Source organism: Pelmatolapia mariae, linkage group LG3_W (assembly GCF_036321145.2).
Source record: "Pelmatolapia mariae isolate MD_Pm_ZW linkage group LG3_W, Pm_UMD_F_2, whole genome shotgun sequence".
Classification (NCBI taxonomy): Eukaryota; Metazoa; Chordata; class Actinopteri; order Cichliformes; family Cichlidae; genus Pelmatolapia; species Pelmatolapia mariae.
In genome coordinates this window covers 27,777,349-27,799,010 of record NC_086229.1, presented here as the reverse complement: position 1 = coordinate 27,799,010, position 21,662 = coordinate 27,777,349, and the positions used below count along the sequence as shown (strand labels likewise).

At 40.9% G+C, this 21,662-nt stretch overlaps 2 protein-coding genes across 2 annotated transcripts in view; one reads left to right on the top strand and one right to left on the bottom strand.

The window, feature by feature from the left end:
* LOC134624309 (nucleotide-binding oligomerization domain-containing protein 2-like) overlaps positions 1–21,662 on the bottom strand; it is a 1,192,597-nt gene that overhangs the window by 774,583 nt on the left and 396,352 nt on the right. The window lies entirely within an intron of this gene.
* On the top strand, positions 4,938–20,555 carry LOC134624352 (NACHT, LRR and PYD domains-containing protein 3-like). The gene is made up of 11 exons (XM_063469337.1): positions 4,938–5,037; positions 6,736–6,977; positions 7,145–7,186; positions 7,612–9,415; positions 9,705–9,878; positions 10,519–10,692; positions 10,947–11,120; positions 11,724–11,897; positions 15,082–15,255; positions 19,329–19,375; positions 19,551–20,555. Exons 2-11 carry the CDS (start codon positions 6,743–6,745, stop codon positions 20,090–20,092), a joined length of 3,540 nt encoding a protein of 1,179 aa, XP_063325407.1. The 5' UTR covers positions 4,938–5,037; positions 6,736–6,742; the 3' UTR covers positions 20,093–20,555.

Sequence of the window (21,662 nt, the reverse complement as noted above, 5' to 3'; positions counted from 1 at the left end):
GTCGCACCCGTGCGACCAAATGTTTTTTTTAGTCGCACCACGGAAAAATTTGGTCGCATTTGCGACCATATTGGTCGCACTCTAGAGCCCTGCGCTGCCTCACTTACCTTCACATGGAGACGATCAGCGTCAGGAAAGACACAAAGATTAGGAGAGAAAAAGTTTGGGAAAGAAGGAAAAACCCAGAGTCGTCTTTGGGTTGGCCTGAGGGGCCAGTAGTGATGTGTTGGTCACGAACGAAACAGCTCTTAGAGCTCCCAGTAGCACAGGAACAGAGCCAGAGGGGAAGAGTGAGAAAGAGAGCCAGGGGCAACAACGTCACATTAGAAAGGTATAGTGATCGTCCACAACTATTTTCAGTTGCGGATGATAAAAGATTCAGAAAGTTTATTCATGCAGGCCCATATGACAGAGAATATGCATCTTCTTTTAGTTTTCATATTTTAATTTATATTTAATTGTGTTGTGGTTTGCAGTGTTTTGTGTTGTTTCACTTTAAATTTGTTTAAAAGGGAAAAGCTGAAAATTTAAATAGTTAAAGGTTGAAATGTAAATAGTTGGTTTTTGTATTATATGATTTATTTATTATATTTTATTTGTAGTGATGGTGAAGGATCACATTTGTGTAACAGTCACAGAGAAAGGGGAAAATCCAAAGTCCACTCTTTAATCTGGGCGGAGTCACAGAAAGAAAAGTGAACAACTCCATACATGGAATAATAACTGCTGCTTGGCAACACATTCCTTTGACCGTGACCACAGGAATGAGCTGTTGTGATGGAGCTCCTTTCTGTACTGCAGCCTGAGTCACACGAACAGATGTCCTCTCTGTAAACAGTGAAACAAGAGCTTGTTCATGTGCTTGTAATAAACATTGCTACACAGTACGGTGCAGACATGTTAAAGTTAAAAACAGGCGCATAGAACCAGGCTGAATAACAACAACCCACACTCATAAAGAATCTAATATGAATCCCATCATACTATATCTATCATGGTCCCCCGTTTTGACGCAGTGTTTTGAATTTTCATGCAATTTTGATAATTCTGTATTATTTTTGAGTTCACTTGTATTCTATGGTTCCTAGGTTATTCTGTTCAGTATGGTTTATTAGATTTCCCCTTGTGTCTTTGCCCTCTGTATTTATTTAGTTACATGACTCCTTGTGCCTTGTTTCCTCTCCTTGTGTTTTATTCCATCATGTTTCCCCATCCTGTCATGTCTGTGCTCTACCATAAGTTCCCTCAGTCGCTCTTGTCTTCCTCTCCTCCACTCCTGCATCTGCAGGTGGAGTAGGTACCAGTACAGTAGCTGGTACCAGGAATTAGCACCTAATGGAAAACCATAAGAACCAAGTGGAGCTGTGATGAGCCGAGCCGAGTAAGTACTAATGAAAAAGGCGTAACAGAGACTGTGAAGATTTAAGGTGATAGGAAATATAAATAACTAAAACTTGAATCTTTACTGAAGCTCAGTATTTGACACAGAGTTCAAGTTCACTGCTGTAATAAATAATAATGATTAATGTAATAATAACTTTAATATTGGCCACATTACCAAAGTGGGATGATTTTAGTCTCATGAACAACATTAGCTAATTGTTATTTACTAACTACTCTGAAAATGACTGTTCAGTACAGAAATGAAGCCCAATAATCAGGTTTTACAGTCATGTGAAAATACATATAATTGCAATGTTGACTTTGTAACAGTTTTATTTGGCATATGCTAACTTGAATAAAACTGAAACTGATTGTAGTGGAAACACTTTAAAGTATTTGTACAGATGATAGCTGAGTTTGCGTTTGCTTCATTTCATGTAAAGCTTGTATATAGATTTGGTGTTTTGAAAGATTTTGTACATGAATCTAAAAATCTTTATCTAAAAATGATTTATTAAACACGTTTGTTGTTTTTAAAAGTCTGAGTTTTCTACTGTCAGCTGGGATGATTTCAGTGAGCCTCCAAACATGACTGCTGCTTTGTTTACGTCCAAAGCTTGACACTCAGAAAAAGAGCATGAACATCACCTCTGTCTGCTTGGACACAAGCTTTGTTCTAGGCTTTTAAGTGGAGGGCTGGAGCTTGTGAGTGATGGAAGCTGAGAGCTGTGTTTACACATGCTCAGTGTTACAGGATGTTGGCTGCTGTGAAAGCTGTGCTCTCTGGTTAGAAGTGATGTCACGCATTAGGATAACTGTGCTCGCTCTCTGTCAGAGTACGAGGGCCTCGCTTTGACCACATGACTCTCAGTACACAGCATGATGTGTGCGCTGTAAACAGGAAGCAGAGGAGCAGGACTGAGGTAAACCTCTGAGCGGTCAAACTGAGACTGAGCTCCAGATGTTTTCACATGTTTCTGCTCTGCGTGTGTTTGATGATTATTTCAGGTATAGATGATGGAATATGAACAGTCTGATGTGAGCCTGCTTCTCTGACAGCGCCTCACCTCTCTGTGCTGCCCCCTGCTGGCTCTGATCATTACTGACTGAGTCATAGCTGCCACTTTATTAAGTACAGCTTGCTAACACAGGCTCAGACCTGCTTTGTCTTCAGAGCTGCCTTAAATCTTCATGGCTCAGATTCAGCAACATGCTGGAAACATCCCTCAGAGTCATGTGATCAGTGACGTCTGCTTCAGCACTGACAGATAGAAAAGTGCATCCACAAAAACAGGATATGTAATAATAATAATCAAATGCTGATTTTCAGCTTTTCAGACCTTTGTCTGGGTGCTAGTCCAGCTGTGTGTGTTTGTGATGACAGTGAATAAATGTCAGACTTAAAGTGTTAAAGTGATAAGATGACTTCAGCCGTTTGACATGGATGGTAGTGAAAGCAGGAAATGACAAATGTAGCACAGCAGCAGTGTTTAACACGTCTGAGCTGGAAACAGAAACTCTGGTATGACCTAGAGATGGACCAATCCGATATCACGTATCGGTCCGATACTGACGTAAATTACTGGATCGGATATCGGAGAGAAATAAAAAACGTAATCCGATCCATTAAATATCAAAAAAGCACCTCACAAAACTCGCGACACAGCGTAACTCGGCCCATAAACGTAGCACGTCGCAGCAGTCACGTGATAGAGCAGCTGTGTGTATTTGTAGCCTCCCTACCAAACCAGCATTTCATCTCTGAGGAAGTTATTACAGAGAGAAGTAAAGCAACTGTGTAAGTTCATCTCTGAATGTTTGTAAAGCGTACCTGCGTTAAGCTTAACAACCGATATATGGAGAGACTGCCTCTCTCTCTCTCTCCTGCCGCTACTTCAATCCTGAAACTGCTTAATGATCAGCTGATCGGCTTTTCTGTCGCGAGTGCATCTCTCTTCTTTGTTTTTGGCGCACTTATTTGCACCAAAAAGAGGAAAACAGCAGCTGAACAACAGCAGCACGTTTAAGCTTGATAAGCTGTCGTTAGAATTTATTTAATATTACTTTCCAGACCAGGATCCTTTTCTACGCAGCTGACAGCTGTTAACTGTGCAGGGGCGGATCTAGCAAAGTTTAGCCAGGGGGCCGATAGGGCATGAACAGGGAAAAGGGGGCACAAAGACATACTTTTCTTTGTTATTCTCATTTAAAAAGTCTAGCTTTTAATAAATAATTGTCTGAATCTTACACTGAAAGTTTTAACCTTATGTAAAATATATAGAAGTCCATTACTGTATATAGTAGCTATTAAGTCTAATATACTCTAGTAAGCTATAGTACTTTTTCCTTTGGGAAGATACCATCTGTGCAGTCTGCGATTCTGTAGAAGAAAGATGTTGAATCTATTTAATTATTCTTGAAAAAGAATTTATTTCTGTGCATTTTTTTGTTCACACTGCATCAGATTAAAGTTGATTATGTCGATTAAGCATCATGAAGTGGAGGGTGGGGGGTGGTTCCCTATTTATTTATTTTTTGCTGGAAGTTTGCAACCCTATTAGTTAGGTTGCTTAATATTTCTTCTAAGTACTCTTTAAAATACCAGAATAGCGAGGATGGTGCAGGTTTAAGTTTATTCGATCGATCAGTATTGCTGAACTATGAAATATTTTGGGTGCAGTGTATTTTTTACATACAGGTATAACAAAATAGCTTTAGTGTTGTTGTTTATTTAAACTTGAATATGAACTTATACAAAATGCAACAAAATATTAAAAAAACAGTTTTATTGATTAAAAAATACAGTATATCGGATTCATATCGGTATCGGCAGATATCCAAATTTATGATATCGGTATCGGACATAAAAAAGTGGTATCGTGCCTTCTCTGGTATGAACATCATAGAACAGCTTGCACCTTCTTTTGCTCTGCTAAAGCTTGGATGGATTTGCATTTAAAGATGCAAAGAGACTAAAATGGTTAGGGTTAGTAACCACCACAGTGACGGGAAGTGTTTTTAAATGACTGAAACACTGAAATGATGCTAACGGCTGTTGTTAGGCTCACTGAATGCAGTGCTGATGTGTTCATGTCAAACACTGGCTCAGGTCAGACTCCTTCATCCTTCTCCAGCGTGAGGCCGTCAGACCCACAGGAGCTCTGACCTTTGACCTCTGATATCATGCACTTTGTGTTTTGACCTCGAGAGGGCGACAAATCAGCACAGACATGTCTTACATAGAAGACATGGGACGATGAAGCAGTTTAAACACGTCCATCCGTCCATGAACATTTAGAAAATCAAATATATTTTTGCTTCGTGTCTAAAATATGTAGAAAATATTCTCGGTATAAAAGTTTCTGTCAAAGTGCAGCTGATCCACACAGATCCATTTCTGCTTTTGATCAATTCCAATTTCCCCATAAACGCCTCTTCAGTGTTTGGTTCCTCATTAAAGTTTCAATTCTCTTTCCTGACCTGAAATTATTGTGTTTGTCTGAAGCTCCATGTCAAGGTAATGTTTTCCTGTCTAACATCAGCTGTATGCAGCTTAGTTCCAGCACAAAAAGCACAAATCCGCCATTCCATAATTCACGGCAACGGACTCACAGCTGGACCAAAGAGGCTGCAGTCTTCCGTCTTTTAGCGCATGTGAGTATAAATCTGTAATAAGAGCAGCAGCAGGGTTCTTTTTGAATTAATCTTTACACTCAGACATAAGAGGCACTTCGTTCTTTAAAGGTTTGACTTCTTTGAATTTTCTTCTCTGTTCTCTTTAAGTTTGTCTGCTCCATTTGAACATTTCCACTGTTTCTGCTCTGCACTTTAATAGCTGAACTTCAACCTATTATAAAATTAAAATACAACTTCTATATTTATGTCCTGAACATGCTGTTAAATCAGACGTTAATATTTACATTTTAATGAAAACACTTCTGAATCTGACAGAAGCAATTTTATTTTAGAATCTTCCACCAAAGCTGACCGTTAGGGATTTTTTAAAAATTGCTTCCACTTTTCTTTGCTTGTAATAATTGTAATAAATCATAATCTCATCCTTGCCACTCATGAAACTAAAGGATTTAATCCATACTGTTCCTTTAAGGCAGCTGACTTGGTATACCCATTCATTGTACAAAATTATAACAACAATGGTGACCAAACATTTCAGCATGTTTAGCAACTGCAACTGTTACTTTTCTCACCAAAGAAACAGCTCCAAGTCTCCAGATCTAGCAGGCTAACCGAACGGGCATCATGTTTGTTTAATAAATTAACACTTGGTAAACAAACTGAATAATTAACCAAAAGAAATTATATTAAAGCATTCAACAATTCAATAACTTAATTTTAGTGTCATGGCTACTGGATGGATTCACGTGCAGTTCTTTGCAATCAAAAGAAGACAGTTTATTTACAACAGGGAACAACTCAGTGCTACATATATGTGCAGTGAGGCACAGAGAGAGGACATAATCCACAAGCAGGCTTCCTCTTCAGCACAATCACCACCATATCAGCCTATTAGAGCACTTCGCTTTTACACTACAGGTTTACTTGTTATTCCTAGAGTATTTAAAGGTAGAATGGGAGGAAGAGCCTTCAGTTTTCAGGCCCCTCTTGTATGGAACCAGCTTCCAGTATGAAATCAGGAGACAGACACTATCTCTACTTTTAAGATTAGCCTTAAAACTTTCCTTTTTGCTAAAGCATATAATTAGGGCATGACCAGGCTACCCTGAATCCTCCCTTTAGTTATGCTGCAATAGGTGTAGACTGCTGACTGTTTCTTTTTCACTCACTAAATCTATTAAGTCTTTATTTTTTCTAATGTTACGATAACCAAAAATCTGTTTTCATATGTAAAGTTATGATGGGACTGTTCCATCTAGCCTAACAAGAAGTCACCAGATTCAAATGGTAAATGCACTAGTTCTTATATAGCGCTTTTCTACTCTTCTGAGCACTCAAAGCACGTTATATAACTTGTGCCCATTCACTCAAGCACATTTTTCTTAGTGCTTTCTTACTAACATTCACACTTTGATGGGTGCATGAGAAATCAATTTGGGGTTAGTATCTTGCCCAAGGATCTCATGTTGATAGGGTTTTTCAGTGTTTTGTGAAATCATTTGACAAGACCTGAAATGTAACAGATTTTCTTTTATATGCAAAAGTACCTTAACTGCAGTTTGTGGAACAAGCACCCCCCTATTCACTGTAGTTCTAAACAACCACACATACATAACCTTCTAAAAAAAAGTAAGAAATATTACATATTTTTTGTAAATGTACATTAGTAAAAGATTACATTGTCTTTCTGTATTGATATTTTTAATGTGTCTATAGATAGACTATGGAACGATCTGTACAGGAGCAGCTGTTGTATATACTGCAGAATCTGGGAGAAGAGGAGCTGAAACATTTCCACTGGTACCTACAGAATGTACCTGTAGGTGATTTCACTACCATTCGGAAGTGCCATCTGGAGAAAGCAAGCAGACTGGAAACTGTAGATTTGATGGTGCAGACATATACTACTGACCATGTGGTAGAATTGGCGACATCCATTTTAGAGATGATGAGTCAAGGTCAGTCTGAGAAAAGAGACACTGAACACAGTAATGCAGTATGCAGACACAACATTATACTGAGTTTCTCAGAGGAACCCACTCAAGGGATTAATAAAGTACTAACTAATTTAATTAATAAATCACTTTTAAGAGGCCATGATTCAAGATGTTCTTTCATCCAACAGGAAATCCCTCAGTTCAGGCACCTTTATTACTTTCATCAGAAGGTAAGAGTTGAATACTCTTAGCAAATGTTTTTAATGCAAAACCCTTTTGCTTGTTTTCATGTGGTGTATCCGTAGTATGTATTTTTATATTTTTTATTTTGCAAGGTCAGCTTCTCTCTGAGAGTCAGCATCAGCTAAAATTAAGCTACACCAACACCCTTAGTGCAAAAACCTGCACAAAATGCGTAGGTGTAGTTTCACTGCACCACTGAGCATAAGATACTAGTACAACCAATAAAAATTGCCTTTCTCAACCAGTTTTTACATTATAATTTTACTTTAGTGTGTCAGGTTTTATACTGGTTATTTTGTCTCTTGTCCTGTATGTATTGTGTTCAATTTTGTTTCCCAAGTTGCTAACTTGCTAACTGAAATCACCAGTGTCTGTTTTTTCTTTGCCATGTTTGCCTATCCAATTTTTTCAGAGACTCTTCAAAAATGTCAACCCCAACTCAAGGCTAATCTACGGAATGTGTTCCAGTGTGTGTTTGAGGGGATTGCTAAAGCAGGAGACCCAACTCTTCTGAATCAGATCTACACAGAGCTCTACATCACAGAGGGAGGGACTACAGAGGTAAATAATGAACATGAGGTCAGACAGATTGAAAGAGCGTCCAGGAAACCAGACAGACCAGAAACAACAATCAGACAAGAAGACATCTTTAAAGCCTCACCTGGAAGAAAAAGAACAATCAGAAGAGTCCTGACAAAAGGTGTGGCTGGCATTGGGAAAACATTCTTAACACAGAAATACACCTTGGACTGGGCTGAAGACAAAGCTAACCAGGACATCCAGTTCATATTTCCATTCACTTTCAGAGAGCTGAATGTGCTGAAAGAGGAAAAGTTCAGCTTGGTGGAACTTGTTCATCACTTCTTTACTGAAACCAAAGAAGCAGGAATCTGCAGCTTTGAAGACTTCCAGGTTGTGTTCATCTTTGATGGTCTGGATGAGTGCCGACTTCCTCTGGACTTCCATAAAACTACAATCCTAACTGACCCTAGAAAGTCCACTTCAGTGGATGTGCTGTTGATAAACCTCATCAGGGGGAAACTGCTTCCCTCTGCTCACCTCTGGATAACCACACGACCTGCAGCAGCCAATCAGATCCCTCCTGGGTGTGTTGGCAGAGTGACAGAGATCAGAGGGTTCACTGACTCACAGAAGGAGGAGTACTTCAGGAAGAGATTCAGAGATGATGAGCAGGCCAGTAGGATCATCTCCCACATCAAGACATCACGAAGCCTCCACATCATGTGCCACATCCCAGTCTTCTGCTGGATCACTGCTACAGTTCTGGAGGATGTGCTGAAAATCAGAGAGGGAGAACAGCTGCCCAAGACCCTGACTGAGATGTACATCCACTTCCTGGTGGTTCAGGCCAAAGTGAAGAATGTCAAGTATGATGGGGGAGCTGAGACAGATCCACACTGGAGTCCAGAGAGCAGGAAGATGATTGAGTCTCTGGGAAAACTGGCTTTTGATCAGCTGCAAAAAGGAAACCTGATCTTCTATGAATCAGACCTGACAGAGTGTGGTATCGCTAACAGAGAAGCCTCAATGTACTCAGGAGTGTTCACACAGATCTTGAAAGAGGAGAGAGGACTGTATCAGAACAAAGTGTTCTGTTTCATCCATCTGAGTGTTCAGGAGTTTCTGGCTGCTCTTTATGTCAACCTAACCTTCATTAACTCTGGCATCAACCTGGTAGAAGACAAACAAACAGCATCATCCAAGTGGTCTAAATTATTTAGGGAGAAAAATAATTCAAAATATCTCCACAGGAGTGCTGTGGATAAGGCCTTAGAAAGTCCAAATGGCCACCTGGACCTCTTCCTTCGCTTCCTCCTGGGTCTTTCCGTGCAGGCCAATAAATCTCTCCTACGAGACCTTCTGACATGGACGGGATGTTGCTCACGGAACAATCAGGAAATAGTCAAGTATATCAAGAAGAAGATCAAAAACAATCTGTCTTTAGAAAAAAGCATCAATCTGTTCCACTGTCTGAATGAACTGAATGATCGTTCTCTAATTGAGGAGATCCAACAGTCCCTGAGATCAGGAAATCTCTCCACAAATAAACTGTCTCCTGCTCAGTGGTCAGCTCTAGTCTTCATCTTACTGTCATCAGAAAAAGATCTGGATGTGTTTGACCTGAAGAAATACTCTGCTTCAGAGGAGGCTCTTCTGAGGCTGCTGCCAGTGGTCAAAGCCTCCAACAAAGCTCTGTAAGTAAATAAATGCTCATACGTTTACTTTTTAAAAATATAATTCTGTGAATCACTAAAGCATGGTCATGTCATACAAGATGCCCTTCAGACAAAGGTGTATGTCAAGTTAAGGCTGGATTGTACTCCAGTGTTGTAAAAGACTTTTTTTTTTTTTACATTTAGTTTGATGGCAGAAAAAGGTAGCACATGGTGTGGTTTCTGCAAACAGGAGCAGGGCAAAAAAATAAATCAAATTTAGACTAAAAGTGAAGACTGTGTGTTTTTGTTCTTTTTCATAAATGTTCAGACTAAGTAGCTGCAACCTCTCAGAGAGAAGCTGTGAAGCTCTGTCCTCAGTTCTCACCTCCCAGTCTTGTAATCTGAGAGTGGTGGACCTGAGCAACAACAACTTGCAGGATTCAGGAGTTAAGCTTCTGTGTGGTGGAATGAAGAGTCCTCACGTTAAGCTGGAAAGCCTCCGGTCAGATCAATAAAATGTTTTTTCTTTTCTTTTCAAATGACAGTACTAACCAAAAAGAACTGAAGCTAATTAACTGACTTGTTTAACATTAAACAATGGGATTTTAATCAAGTCATGAAATATTCAAAACAGATATAGTTTTTGTCCATGGATTTACTTTAAAAACAATCTGTCTGTCTTTCTTACTCACCATTTTCAGACTGAGTGGTTGTGACCTCTCTGAGAAAAGCTGTGAAACTCTGTGCACAGTTATCGACTGCCAGCCGCCTAGTCTGAAAGAGCTGGACCTGAGCAACAATGACTTGCAGGATGCAGGAGTGAAACTTATGTTTGCTAGATTGAAGAGTCAACATTGTACACTGGTAAAACTCAGGTTAGATTAAGGGATGCTCTGTGTTAAATTAATTTTATAACTTAATCCATATTTTGGATTTCCATATTTTGGGGATTTCAATTGACATCAAAGCAACTTGTTGTTTTTTTGGTTTTTTTGTTATTTACTCATTGCAAATTATTATAAAGATGTAATAATTCCATCCAATCAACCTGGATGGACTAACTAAATAATGAGTAACTCCTCACTGCATCTAGAAAAAAACCCTTAACACCAGCCTTGTCTTCTTTTTCATAATTATTTCAGTATACGTGGTTGTAACATCTCAGAGAAAAGCTGTGAAGCTCTGTCCTCAGTTCTCAGAAAACAGTTGTCTAATCTGAGTGAGCTGGACCTGAGTAACAACAACCTGCATGATTCTGGTGTGAAACTTCTGTCTACTGGAATGAAGAGCCAACACTGCAAACTAGAAAAACTCTGGTCAGCTAACAATCAAGTTTAAATTTAGCCAACTAGACAAACACCAACCATATGTTGTTATATTTTATATTCTGACCACTTCAGTCCAAGTCACAGTAATTTGCAATATATGTACCCTTTTCCACACAGATTAATCACGACTAATGCCCATCTTGGAACAACATAAAATAACATCCACACTAGCAACTCCACACTGTACAAAAATGTATTTGAACTATTTGATACACTTTGTGTTTTTGTTCATAATTATTCAGGCTGAGTGGCTGTAACATCTTAGAGAGAAGCTGTGATGCTCTGTCCTCGGTTCTCAGCTTCCAGAACTCCACTCTGATGGAATTGGACCTAAGTAACAATGACTTGAAGGATTTAGGAGCAAAGCCTTTGTTGGCTGGACTAGAGAGGCCAGACTGTGCACTGCAAACTGTCAGGTGAGGTCAAGTGATATTTTTTTCTGATAGCTGATAAAAATACTCTAGTAACAACAAATAAGCCTGCAGTGTGAAAATGAAGTGCTCTAATGGGGTGATATGGTATTATAAAGTCATAAAGATAAGAAGAGGCCTGATTCCTTAAGACTTTGAATGTGAGGAGCAGAATATTGAATTTAACTCTGGATTTAAGAGCGAGCCAATGAAGGGAAGCCAATTTAAGCGAAATCCTGGTCAAAAATGACTCTAAGGTTCCTCACAATGTCAATGCAAGATGAAGCCATGCTGTTGTAATAGTTGCAGTATGTGGTTTTACATTGGTGGTGAATACTTCCCTGAAATAAATGTCATCCGGAGGCAAGCATATGTTGCTCTAGTTTTTATATAAATTTCAGCTTTCATAGTTCCTTCCAAAGCATGCAAGCTGTCCATACAAACAAGTCAGATGTTATCAGGTTGCATAAGTGCATATGGTATACAAAAATACAATTCATATAGCGATTCATAAAAGATAACTTAATATTGGCAAATATTAAGTATTCGCTGCAGCTTGAACGCACTTTAACGCCAGTGTCTTTTGTCGTCTTGTTAATATATTTTCAGAATGTGTGGCTGTAACCTCTCAGAAAAGATCTGTGAAACTCTGTCCTCAGTTCTCAGCTTTCAGTCATCTGGTCTGAGAGAGCTGGGCCTGAGTAACAACGATCTGCAGGATTCAGGAGTGAAGCTTCTGTGTGATGGAGTGAGAAGTCAACAATGTGTATTGGAAATTCTCAGGTCAGGCTTCAGACTTTTCACTCATGCTACTTTAAAATCTGAATCATACCATTAGTCAAAAATCTAACTAATGTAGAACTTTATCACCATATCCAAAACAAGACAAAGATTGTATTCATATTAACCCTTTAAAGCCGGTCTGAGCAGGCACGCTCCGTTTTGTGTAACTATTTTTAAATCCCTGTAGAACCGAAACCACATAAGCTAGTACCATAACTTTTTTTTGCATGTGAAACCAAAGTAGTTGTACTTACATCTTATGCCATCAGCTTGTCCTAGGTTACAGTTTCCTTCCACATATAGCTTTGCAAAAATTGCATAAAAAGAAATTGCAACAACAAAAACATAATATTCCAGAAACACGCTTTGTCGATCCGATCAGCTGGTCATAACACGTCCTACATTGACATAGACGTCAGTGAGAACTATCGCATGTCCGCCATTACCTGCCCGAAATCGGAAGTGACATCATTTCCCGGAAAATGGATGTTTGTTTTTCTTTTACACATATAGGCCTTATAAGCCTATACTGGTGTCATATTTTACTTCATCCTTTTCTGAATAGTTTCTGGGATGATTAGAACTCAAATTGCACTGCTTTAAATAGTTGAATTTGATGCACATGCTGTTTTCTTTGCAAAATTACATTATACGATTTGTTTTTGTTTTTTTCTACAGTATATAAAAATTGGTGCATTTCAAAAACAAAACTATGAAGACACTCAAAATAAATTTCCTGTTGTTGTAAACTATATTTTGCAATTTTGAGGGATAAACCTCTTAAATTTCTCTAAGTAGAAATATATGTAAAAAAAACCCCAAAAAAAACCAAAACAAGTTTTAATTTTTTTGTAGTTTATTGAATTTTTTTGCAATTTATGTAGTTACTATGGACTTAATGCATTCATATTGTATTATACATATGGTTCTGTGGTAGGTCTTAAAGGGTTAATATATATGTGTATACAAGCAATACACAGCTATATTAATATATCTGTATATTGCTTCTATGGTATCTCCATTTCACAGTCTTTTGGAATGCTTGACATGAAAGAAATTCTTGGAGATTTTTTGTCTAAATGATCACATTAGTTGTGCAAGATAATAAGATCATTTTTTTCTATGTGCTATTATGCAGCATTCACAAACAGTACATGTGCGCATAACTGGGATTCATAAATACAAATTTAGAGCTGCCTTTGTCTGGGCATACAAGTAATTAAACCTGAAAGCCTGACTGTCTTTGAAAATTTAAATATCTAGAAAATGATTACAACTAGGGATGGACCGATCCGATATTATGTATCGGTATCAGTCCGATGCTGACCTAAATTACTTGATCGGATATCGGAAAGGAATAAAAAATGTAATCCGATCAATTAAGCACAAAAGCACCTTAGAAAACATGCGACATGGCGTAACCCAGCTCATGACCTTAGCATGTCAGACTAGTATGCTTGACATGATAGAGCGCCTGTCATGTGCAAGACCAGTCGACTGTCTGGAGTTACTTTACACTGAAAGCATTTGGAGCCTCGCTACTTGCTTCCAAACTGGTATTTCATCACAGAGAAAGCTATCCCAGAGAAGTAAAGCAAGTCCGTAAGTTCATCTTTGAAAGTTTGTAAAGTATTTCTACGCTAAATTTAACAACCGATATATAGCACAAAAGCTGGACTGGCCATTGGCCGCTGATGGTGATTTTTCCAATTGAAAATTGAAGGCTCTGCCTCCCTAACATTCATCATCACCCCTTCACTTCTAAATTCAGCTGCATAACCCTGTCTATAACTTTCCTCACCTCCACAACACTATTCACATAGTCTTCCGTCAAAGTTACTCATACTCCATTTCTCTTCCTAACTATGCCATGGTAGAACATGTTGAAAGAGCCCTCCGGCTCCTAGCCTCTCTTCACCTCCACCTATTCTGTACCTTACTTCTCTCTTGGTTAATTAGTTATTACCACTTATTTCATAATAAATGTATATTAGAAAAATCATCGTAGATGTAAATCACCTCTGTGAAATTTTGCTGGGGAAGTGTGTTATTGCTGGGTGGATTGTTGGGGTTTCTTTTTCTTTTTATGGTCTGTGAAAAGGTGTGATTTCTTATTATTTTTACATTGGGCACACATAAACTTTTCAGATCTTCAAAGAAATTTAAATATCAAGTAAGGTTATAAGGCCAGTTCTAAAGCTTTGGAATTCCAGCAAACCACAGGGAGAGCCATTGTCCATAGAAAACATAGAAGAGTAGCAACTGGTTGACTGCAAATACCCCAAAAATGAAGGAATGACTAATCCAAGAGGTCACAAAAGACCCCAGAACAGCATTGAAAGAAATGCAAACCTCACTTGCCTCAGTTAAGGATGGTGTTTATGACTCCACCATAAGAAAGAGAGTGAGCAAAATGGCCTGCATGCCAGAGTTCCAAGACAGTGTGATGATCCTGTTTTCCCCAATAAGTCAAGTCAAGTCAAGTCATCTTTATTTATATAGTGCATTTAAAAGACATCAGGTGTCGGCCAAAGTGCTGAACAGAGAAATATAATAGTAAGAATTAAAATAGATAAGATGAAAACATAGAAACATTGTGAGACATCCATATATTTTTGTAAAAAACAAAAAAAGTGTACATGCAAATATGCACATACGTATACAAAAATGTACACATTCACACACAAGCACACATACGTGCACATAAAATACATGTATACGTGTTACACATTCAAACATCATCCAATGAGATAAAAGACCAGGGTAACTGAAACAGAATAAAAGGGGTGTCAGAGAGATCCGAAAGTCTTGGAAAATAGGTAGGTCTTCAGATTCGATTTGAAGACTTCCAAGGACGAAGAGGATTTTATGAAAGGGGAAAGATTGTTCCAGAGTTTCAGGGCGGCAATGGAGAAAGCCTGTCACCTTCAGATTTGAACTGGGAGAGGGGAACTAATAAAAGCATTTGACTGGAGGAGTGCAGAGTTCGAGTGCAGGGACAGGCTTGAGTGACAGATGCCTAGATAGAGAGAGTTACAATAGTCAAGACGTGATGATATGAAAGCATGGATAACAGTTTCCAGGCCTTTAGATGACAGGATATTTTTGAGTTTAGAAATGCTCCTGAGCAAGTATTAAAGTTCTGGTTAATTATTCACAGATGTATTGTTTTGTGTGTCTGCAGTCTCTCAGGCTGTTTGATCACAGAGGAAGGCTGTACCTCTCTGGCCTCAGCTCTGAGCTCCAACCCCTCCCATCTGAGAGAGCTGGACCTGAGCTACAATCATCCAGGAAACTCAGGATTGAAGCTGCTGTCGGCTGGACTGAAGGATCCAGGCTGGAGACTGGACACACTTAGGTATGGAGAGAATGTCTGATAGAGGAGGAAGAAGAGGAAACATTTTATGTGTCCCTCACTCAGGTCCCACAGACATGATCTGAGCAACCACACACAGTAGGTTTTTCTTTACTCAGAAAAGAAATACTAGTCTACTTGGATGATAAATTCATACATGATAGAAGGAAATCTGTCTTGAAACTGACAGATTAGGCAGGGGTGGGGGGTAGCTCAGTTCAGGGGGGGGTAGCTCAGTCAGGGGCGGGGTAGCTCGGTGGAGTGGTGACCCCATGATCAGAAGCTTGGGGGTTCGACTCCAATTAACGCTGAGCGTTGAATTGGTTGCTGCCCACTGCTTCACTGGGTGAATGGGTTAAATGCAGAGCAGAGATTTCCCTGCGGGGACTAGCACATACACATTATTATGTTGCGTTCTATTTAGAAGAAATTATTCCTGTAGATATGTTTCTTACCTATTCACTTATGAGCTAATCAGAAACTTTGCCTCATCTAGACTAAGGAGCTTGGAAAGAAAAGCGTCTGGACTTCTTTGAGTTGCTTGAAGACGTTTCACCTCTCATCCGAGAAGCTTCTTCAGTTCTAAGGATCAGTGGTGGAGAGTCCCAGATTTAAACCTAGTGGGAGATTCCCCCCCAAAGAGGGACAAAGGACCCCCTGATGATCCTCTACCTAATCACATGAGCCAAGGTGTGAAAGTGGGTGTGGGTCCTAATCAGCCAGAGTTTTGGGTGAGCTCGTTGTGAAACCTGGCCCCACCCTATCATGTGATTTCCTGAGGTCAGATGGCCCAGGATGTGAGTGGGCGTTAAGGCGTCTGGGAAGGGATCTCAAAACTGGATTATAGATGGCAGACAGTTGGTGTCGTAAACCACCGCCTCTGTTCAAAGATGGTCGCTCACAGTGGACGTAAATGGCTTCTTTCACTCCTCTTTCAAACCATCTGTCCTCTCTGTCCAAAATGTGAACGTTGGCATCCTCGAAAGAGTGACCTTTATCCTTTAGATGCAGATGAACTGCTGAGTCTTGTCCCGTGGAGGGACAAGACTCAGTTGGCACTCTTTCGAGGATGCCAACGTTCACAGGTTTCACAATGAGCTCACCCGAAACTCTGGCTGATTAGGACCCACACCCACTTTCACACCTTGGCTCATGTGATTAGGTAGAGGATCATCAGGGGGTCCTTTGTCCCTCTTTGGGGGGGAAACTCCCACTAGGTTTAAATCTGGGACTCTCCACCACTGACCCTTAGAACTGAAGAAGCTTCTCGGATGAGAGGTGAAACGTCTTCAAGCAACTCAAAGAAGTCCCGACGCTTTTCTTTCCAAGCTCCTTAGTCTACGATGACCTGGATGACTGAGAACCTTCACAGACATTTTGCCTCATCTACCATTTATCAATATTGAATTTTTCTTTTGTTACTTCTACGCAATTATTACATTATCTGAATGTGTGGAACGCTGAACACAGTTATGTTTAATACAAAAATCAACATTACATTGATGTATCATGATTTATTAAAATGCTGTAAAACAAGAGAAACTGAGAAAAACAGAATATAAGAAACCCAAGTATAAAAGAATCTACAAGTAAGTTTGATGCAGGTTTTTGCTGATCAGAAAATCCATCAAAGAGAAACCAGATTGCATATGATGATAAGAGTTACAGCTGATTCCTATTAAGCACAGATACACGGTACCACTGAAAAAGCATGGCAGGCTGGACATGCTCTCTGCTTCTAATCGGATTGTATTAGTTATCAGATAGCTTCAGTGTTGAACACTGAATATAGGTGACAGACTAAACTACGACTGATTAAATTCTGCCTAAACCAGTAGAGAGACCTGGGGAATACGGCAATGTTTTTGTAGCCATTTCCCTCATTGTAGAGTTTCAAAAGTGGCTCATCGAGTATCACTATTGAAAAGCTAATGGTTTATCCTTCAAGCTCGGGTCCTCTACCAGAAGCCTGGGAGCTTGAGGGTCCTGCGCAGTATCTTAGCTGTTCCCAGGACTGCACTCTTCTGGACAGAGATCTCCGATGTTGTTCCTGGGATCTGCTGGAGCCACACGCCTATCTTGGGAGTCACCTCACCTAGTGCTCCGATTACCACGGGGACCACCGTTACTTTCACCCTCCACATCCTCTCAAGCTCTTCTCTGAGCCCTTGGTATTTCTCCGGCTTCTCGTATTCCTTTTTTCTGATGTTGCTGTCATTTGGGATCGCTACATCGATCACTACAGCCGTCTTCTTCTGTCTACCACCACTATGTCCGGTTGGTTAGCCACCACCATTTTGTCCGTCTGTATCTGGAAATCCCACAGGATCTTAGCCTGGTGATTCTCCACCACCCTTGCGGGCGTCTCCCATTTTGACCTCAGACCTTCCAGGCCATACTCGGCACAGATGTTTCTGTATACTATGCCAGCCACTTGGTTATGATGCTCCATGTATGCCCTGCCTGCTGGCATTTTGCACCCTGCTGTTATATGCTGGATTGTCTCAGGGGCACCTTTACACAGCCTGCACCTGGGGTCTTGCCTGGTGTCATAGACCCCAGCCTCTATGGATCTTGTACTCAGAGCTTGTTCTTGTGCTGACATGATTAGTGCCTCTGTGCTGTCTTTCAGTCCAGCTTTGTCCAGCCACTGGTAGGATTTCTGGATATCAGCCACCTCTTCTATGTGCCGGTGGAGGGGGTTCAGGCCTATTCAGAACAGCAGTGGGGACAGAGCATCTCCTTGGTAGATCCCGCACTTAATGGTGACTTGTGCTATGGGCTTGGAGTTGGCCTCTAGTGTTGTACGCCACATCCCCATTGAATTCCTGATGAAGGCTCTTAGGGTCCTGTTGATCTTGTACAATTCTAGGCATTCCAGTATCCAGCTGTGGGGCATTGAGTCATAGGCCTTCTTGTAATCAATCCAGGCAGTGCACACGTTGGTCAGTCTGGTCTTGCAGTCTCAGCTAACTGTTCTGTCTACCAGTGGCTGGTGTTTTGCGCCTCTGGTATTCTTGCCAATTCCTTTCTGTGCCCCTTTCTGACCCATGTGCCTGTTCATCTTAGCCGATATGATGCCTGACAGGAGCTTCCATGTAGTGCTGAGGCAGGTTATTGGTCGGTAGTTGGATGGGGCCTGGTCCCTTCTTGGGGTCCTTGGGGATCAGGACCGTCCGACCTTCGGTTAGCCATTCTGGGTGTCTCTCGTTAACTAGCAGCTGGTTCATTTGTGATTCGAGACGCTCGTGGAGTGCAGTCAGCTTCTTCAGCCAGTAGGCGTGAACCATGTCGGGCCCTGGTGCTGTCCAACTCTTCATACTGGAGACCCTTTCTTGGATGTCTGCCACTGTGATGGTTAGTGGACCCTGCTCAGGGAGGTCGCTATGGTCTGCCCTCAGATCCACTAGCCACTGAGCATTGCCGTTATGGGTTGCGTCCTTCTCCCATTAGCTCTTCCAGTATTGCTCCGTCTCCAGCCTTGGTGGTGCTTTGCTGGTTCTGTGGAGAACAGCTGGTTTATTCTGCTGCCTTCTACTTCTCTGGTGTACCTCCTCAAGCGGCTATATACATACATACATATATATATATATATATATATATATATATATATATATATATATATATAACTGTCACATATGTCCCTTTCTAATAAATATCTGAGCATGTGCAAAAAGAGTGTAGCTATAGCGATATACAGTGTGTTAGGTGGATGAGTTGTACAGGGAGATGGCCACAGGTAGGAATGGTTTCCTGTTGTTCAATTGTGCTTTTTAGTAGTCTCAGTCTCTCATTGAACATGCTCCCGTGGCTAGTCAGCACGTCATGGAGTGGGTTGGAGTAATTATCCAGCATTGTCTTTATCCTGAATAACATGCGCCTCTCCATAAGAACCCTAAGATAGTCCAGCTCCATCCCCACAACATCACTGGCCTTTTACTGAGTTTGTTAGCAGCATCAACCTTAGCATCAGCAATTGACAATTGATCGAACCATTTCCATGTGTGCCTGCTGAAAGAGACTGTGCTGGTCTGACCCCCCCCCCCCCCCCCCCCCCCCCCTCCTCCTCATTTCAGGGTGGAGCCTGCTGGAGTCCGATGGTTGAGACCAGGTCTAAGAAAGTGTAAGTGTGTTTTTAATGTTATTCATGAAAACAAAGCAGCACACATTCAACCATCTTCAAACTGTCACATCACTCATTCACATCTCTGATGTCAGGAGTCATCATCAAAGTGTCAATCAATGAACAGATGATGAATCAATAACTGCAGCTGGATTGTGTTTGTTCTCTCCATCAGATTCCTGTCAACTCACAATTGACACAAACACAGTAAACACAAACCTCCAACTGTCTGACAACAACAGGAAGGTGACACATGTGGAGGAGATTCAGTCATATCCTGATCATCCAGACAGATTTGAAAACTGTTATCAGCTGCTGTGTAGAAATGGTCTCACTGGTCGCTGTTACTGGGAGGTTGAGTGGAGAGGATGGGCTGATATATCAGTGAGTTACCAAAGAATCAGAAGAAAGGGACGCAGTAAGGACTGTTTGTTTGGAGGGAATGATCAGTCTTGGTGCCTGATCTGCTCTCATGATGGTCCTGAATCTGTTTGTTACAATAACAGAGAAACATCCATCTCCTCCTCCACCTCCCCCTTTGTCTCTAACAGAGTAGCAGTGTATGTGGACTGTCCTGCTGGCACTCTGTCCTTCTACAGAGTCTCCTCTGACACTCTGATCCACCTCCACACCTTCAACACCACATTCACTGAAACTCTTTATCCTGGGTTTGGGTTCTGGCCTCATCGTAGTGGTTCCTCAGTGTCGCTGTGCTGACTTGAATGTAAAGTGTCCTTCTGTTAAAGGAACTGTCAAGGTTTGGCTGTGTGGTAGGTAGGATGTAGGACCCAAACACCGGAATCACAACAGGCGAAGTTAACTGAAAACATCAGCTTTATTGGTGGAATCTACAGATTTAGACAGGAGCTCGAGGGAAACACACAGCAGTAAGGGTGCACAACATGACAACAAATAGTATTAAGTGGACACGGCCCTGAAAAATGAAGGCATTAGACTACGTGTCCTTGGGAAGTGGAATGTTGTAGACTCTCGCTCATGCCTGCCGGGGAAAAGTAGATAACAGGGGACCATTTTCTAGTGGAAAGTTACTGAGACACTGTTTAGACTAGAATGAGAGAGCTTCTGTAATAAAACTGTTAGGGGCACACCACCATTTTGAGATCCACTGCAACGTGTCATGGAGGACGCATCTCCTTTCATGAAGTAATATGAAAGAGAAATAAAATGTTAAATGGTCTACTGAGCAGTGTTTTGTCTTCCATTGGATGTCTCTGAGGAATCAAAAGAACTCGGTGAAGTGTTTGTACTAAACACTGGATAACAAGAGGATTGGGAACAGGTGGAAACACAGTTCAGACTAATCAGATGTAATGACACAGAGAAAAGCAAAATGCAAAAGACTGAACACAGGATACGAGACTTTCAAAGGATAACAGGAAGCGGGAGACAGGCATAGAGACGCAAAGTTGATAAGGGGACATGGCTGACAGGGGAGACAGAGAGAACATGAAGCACAGAGGCAAGTAAAATGGCCTGTAAGTAAGTAGTAAGTAACCCAAGTTAACCAAATGCCTGTCTAAGTCACAGAGTCAATGGTGCATAGTTGGGGGGAAGGGGGTGGGGAATAAACTGTTCCACAGGAGCTGGGGTTTGAAAAGCATGATCCCCCTTTGTTTTCCAACGGTTCTGTGGAATAGTTAGAAGACCACTATCAATGTTTTTAAGGATCCGGTATAGAGAGTAAGGTGGAAGAATCACAATGATATAAGTGGAGGCCTCATCTTGTAAGGGCTTAAATGTAAAAGTAAGAATTTAAACTGATATCTGTACCCAACCGGAAGCCAGTGCAAGGATTTTAACACAGGAGACATTTGGGAGAATTTATGACTGCAGGTTAAAGCCTTGATGCGGCATTTTGCTTGAAGATGATTTGAGGAAGCCTTAGACAAACAGGAAAAAACAGTTTTACGGCAAACTTGCCTAAAGCTGTGGATAGCTTCTGTAAACCAGGGCAAGATTTAACAGTGTTGGCTTTCACACCTGGCCTCCTGTGATTAGGTAGAGGATCATTAGGGGGCCCTTTTGCCCCTATCGGTGGGACACCCCCACAGGGCTTTAATCTGGGACTCTGCACTATTTGACCCTAAAACTGAAGAAGCTTCTCGGATGAGAGGTGAAATGCCTTTAAGCAACTTAAAGAAGTCTAGACGCTTTTCTTTCCAAACTCTTTAGACAGTTTTGGCTTTCCTGATTTTAAGACGAGCCACTTTATCTAGAATTTTTAGACATTGCAAAATGGTTGCCCACTGCTTTACTGAGTGAAAGG

What these genes read in the sequence shown, in the direction of transcription:
- LOC134624352 (XM_063469337.1), top strand. Translation starts at nt 6,743, where the DNA reads ATGGAACGATCTGTACAGGAGCAGCTGTTGTATATACTGCAGAATCTG. An exon ending in GTTAAGCTGGAAAGCCTCCG is followed by an intron (nt 9,879 to 10,518) that starts GTCAGATCAATA and finishes TAATTATTTCAG; the next exon opens with TATACGTGGTTGTAACATCT. An exon ending in TGTGCACTGCAAACTGTCAG is followed by an intron (nt 11,121 to 11,723) that starts GTGAGGTCAAGT and finishes ATATATTTTCAG; the next exon opens with AATGTGTGGCTGTAACCTCT.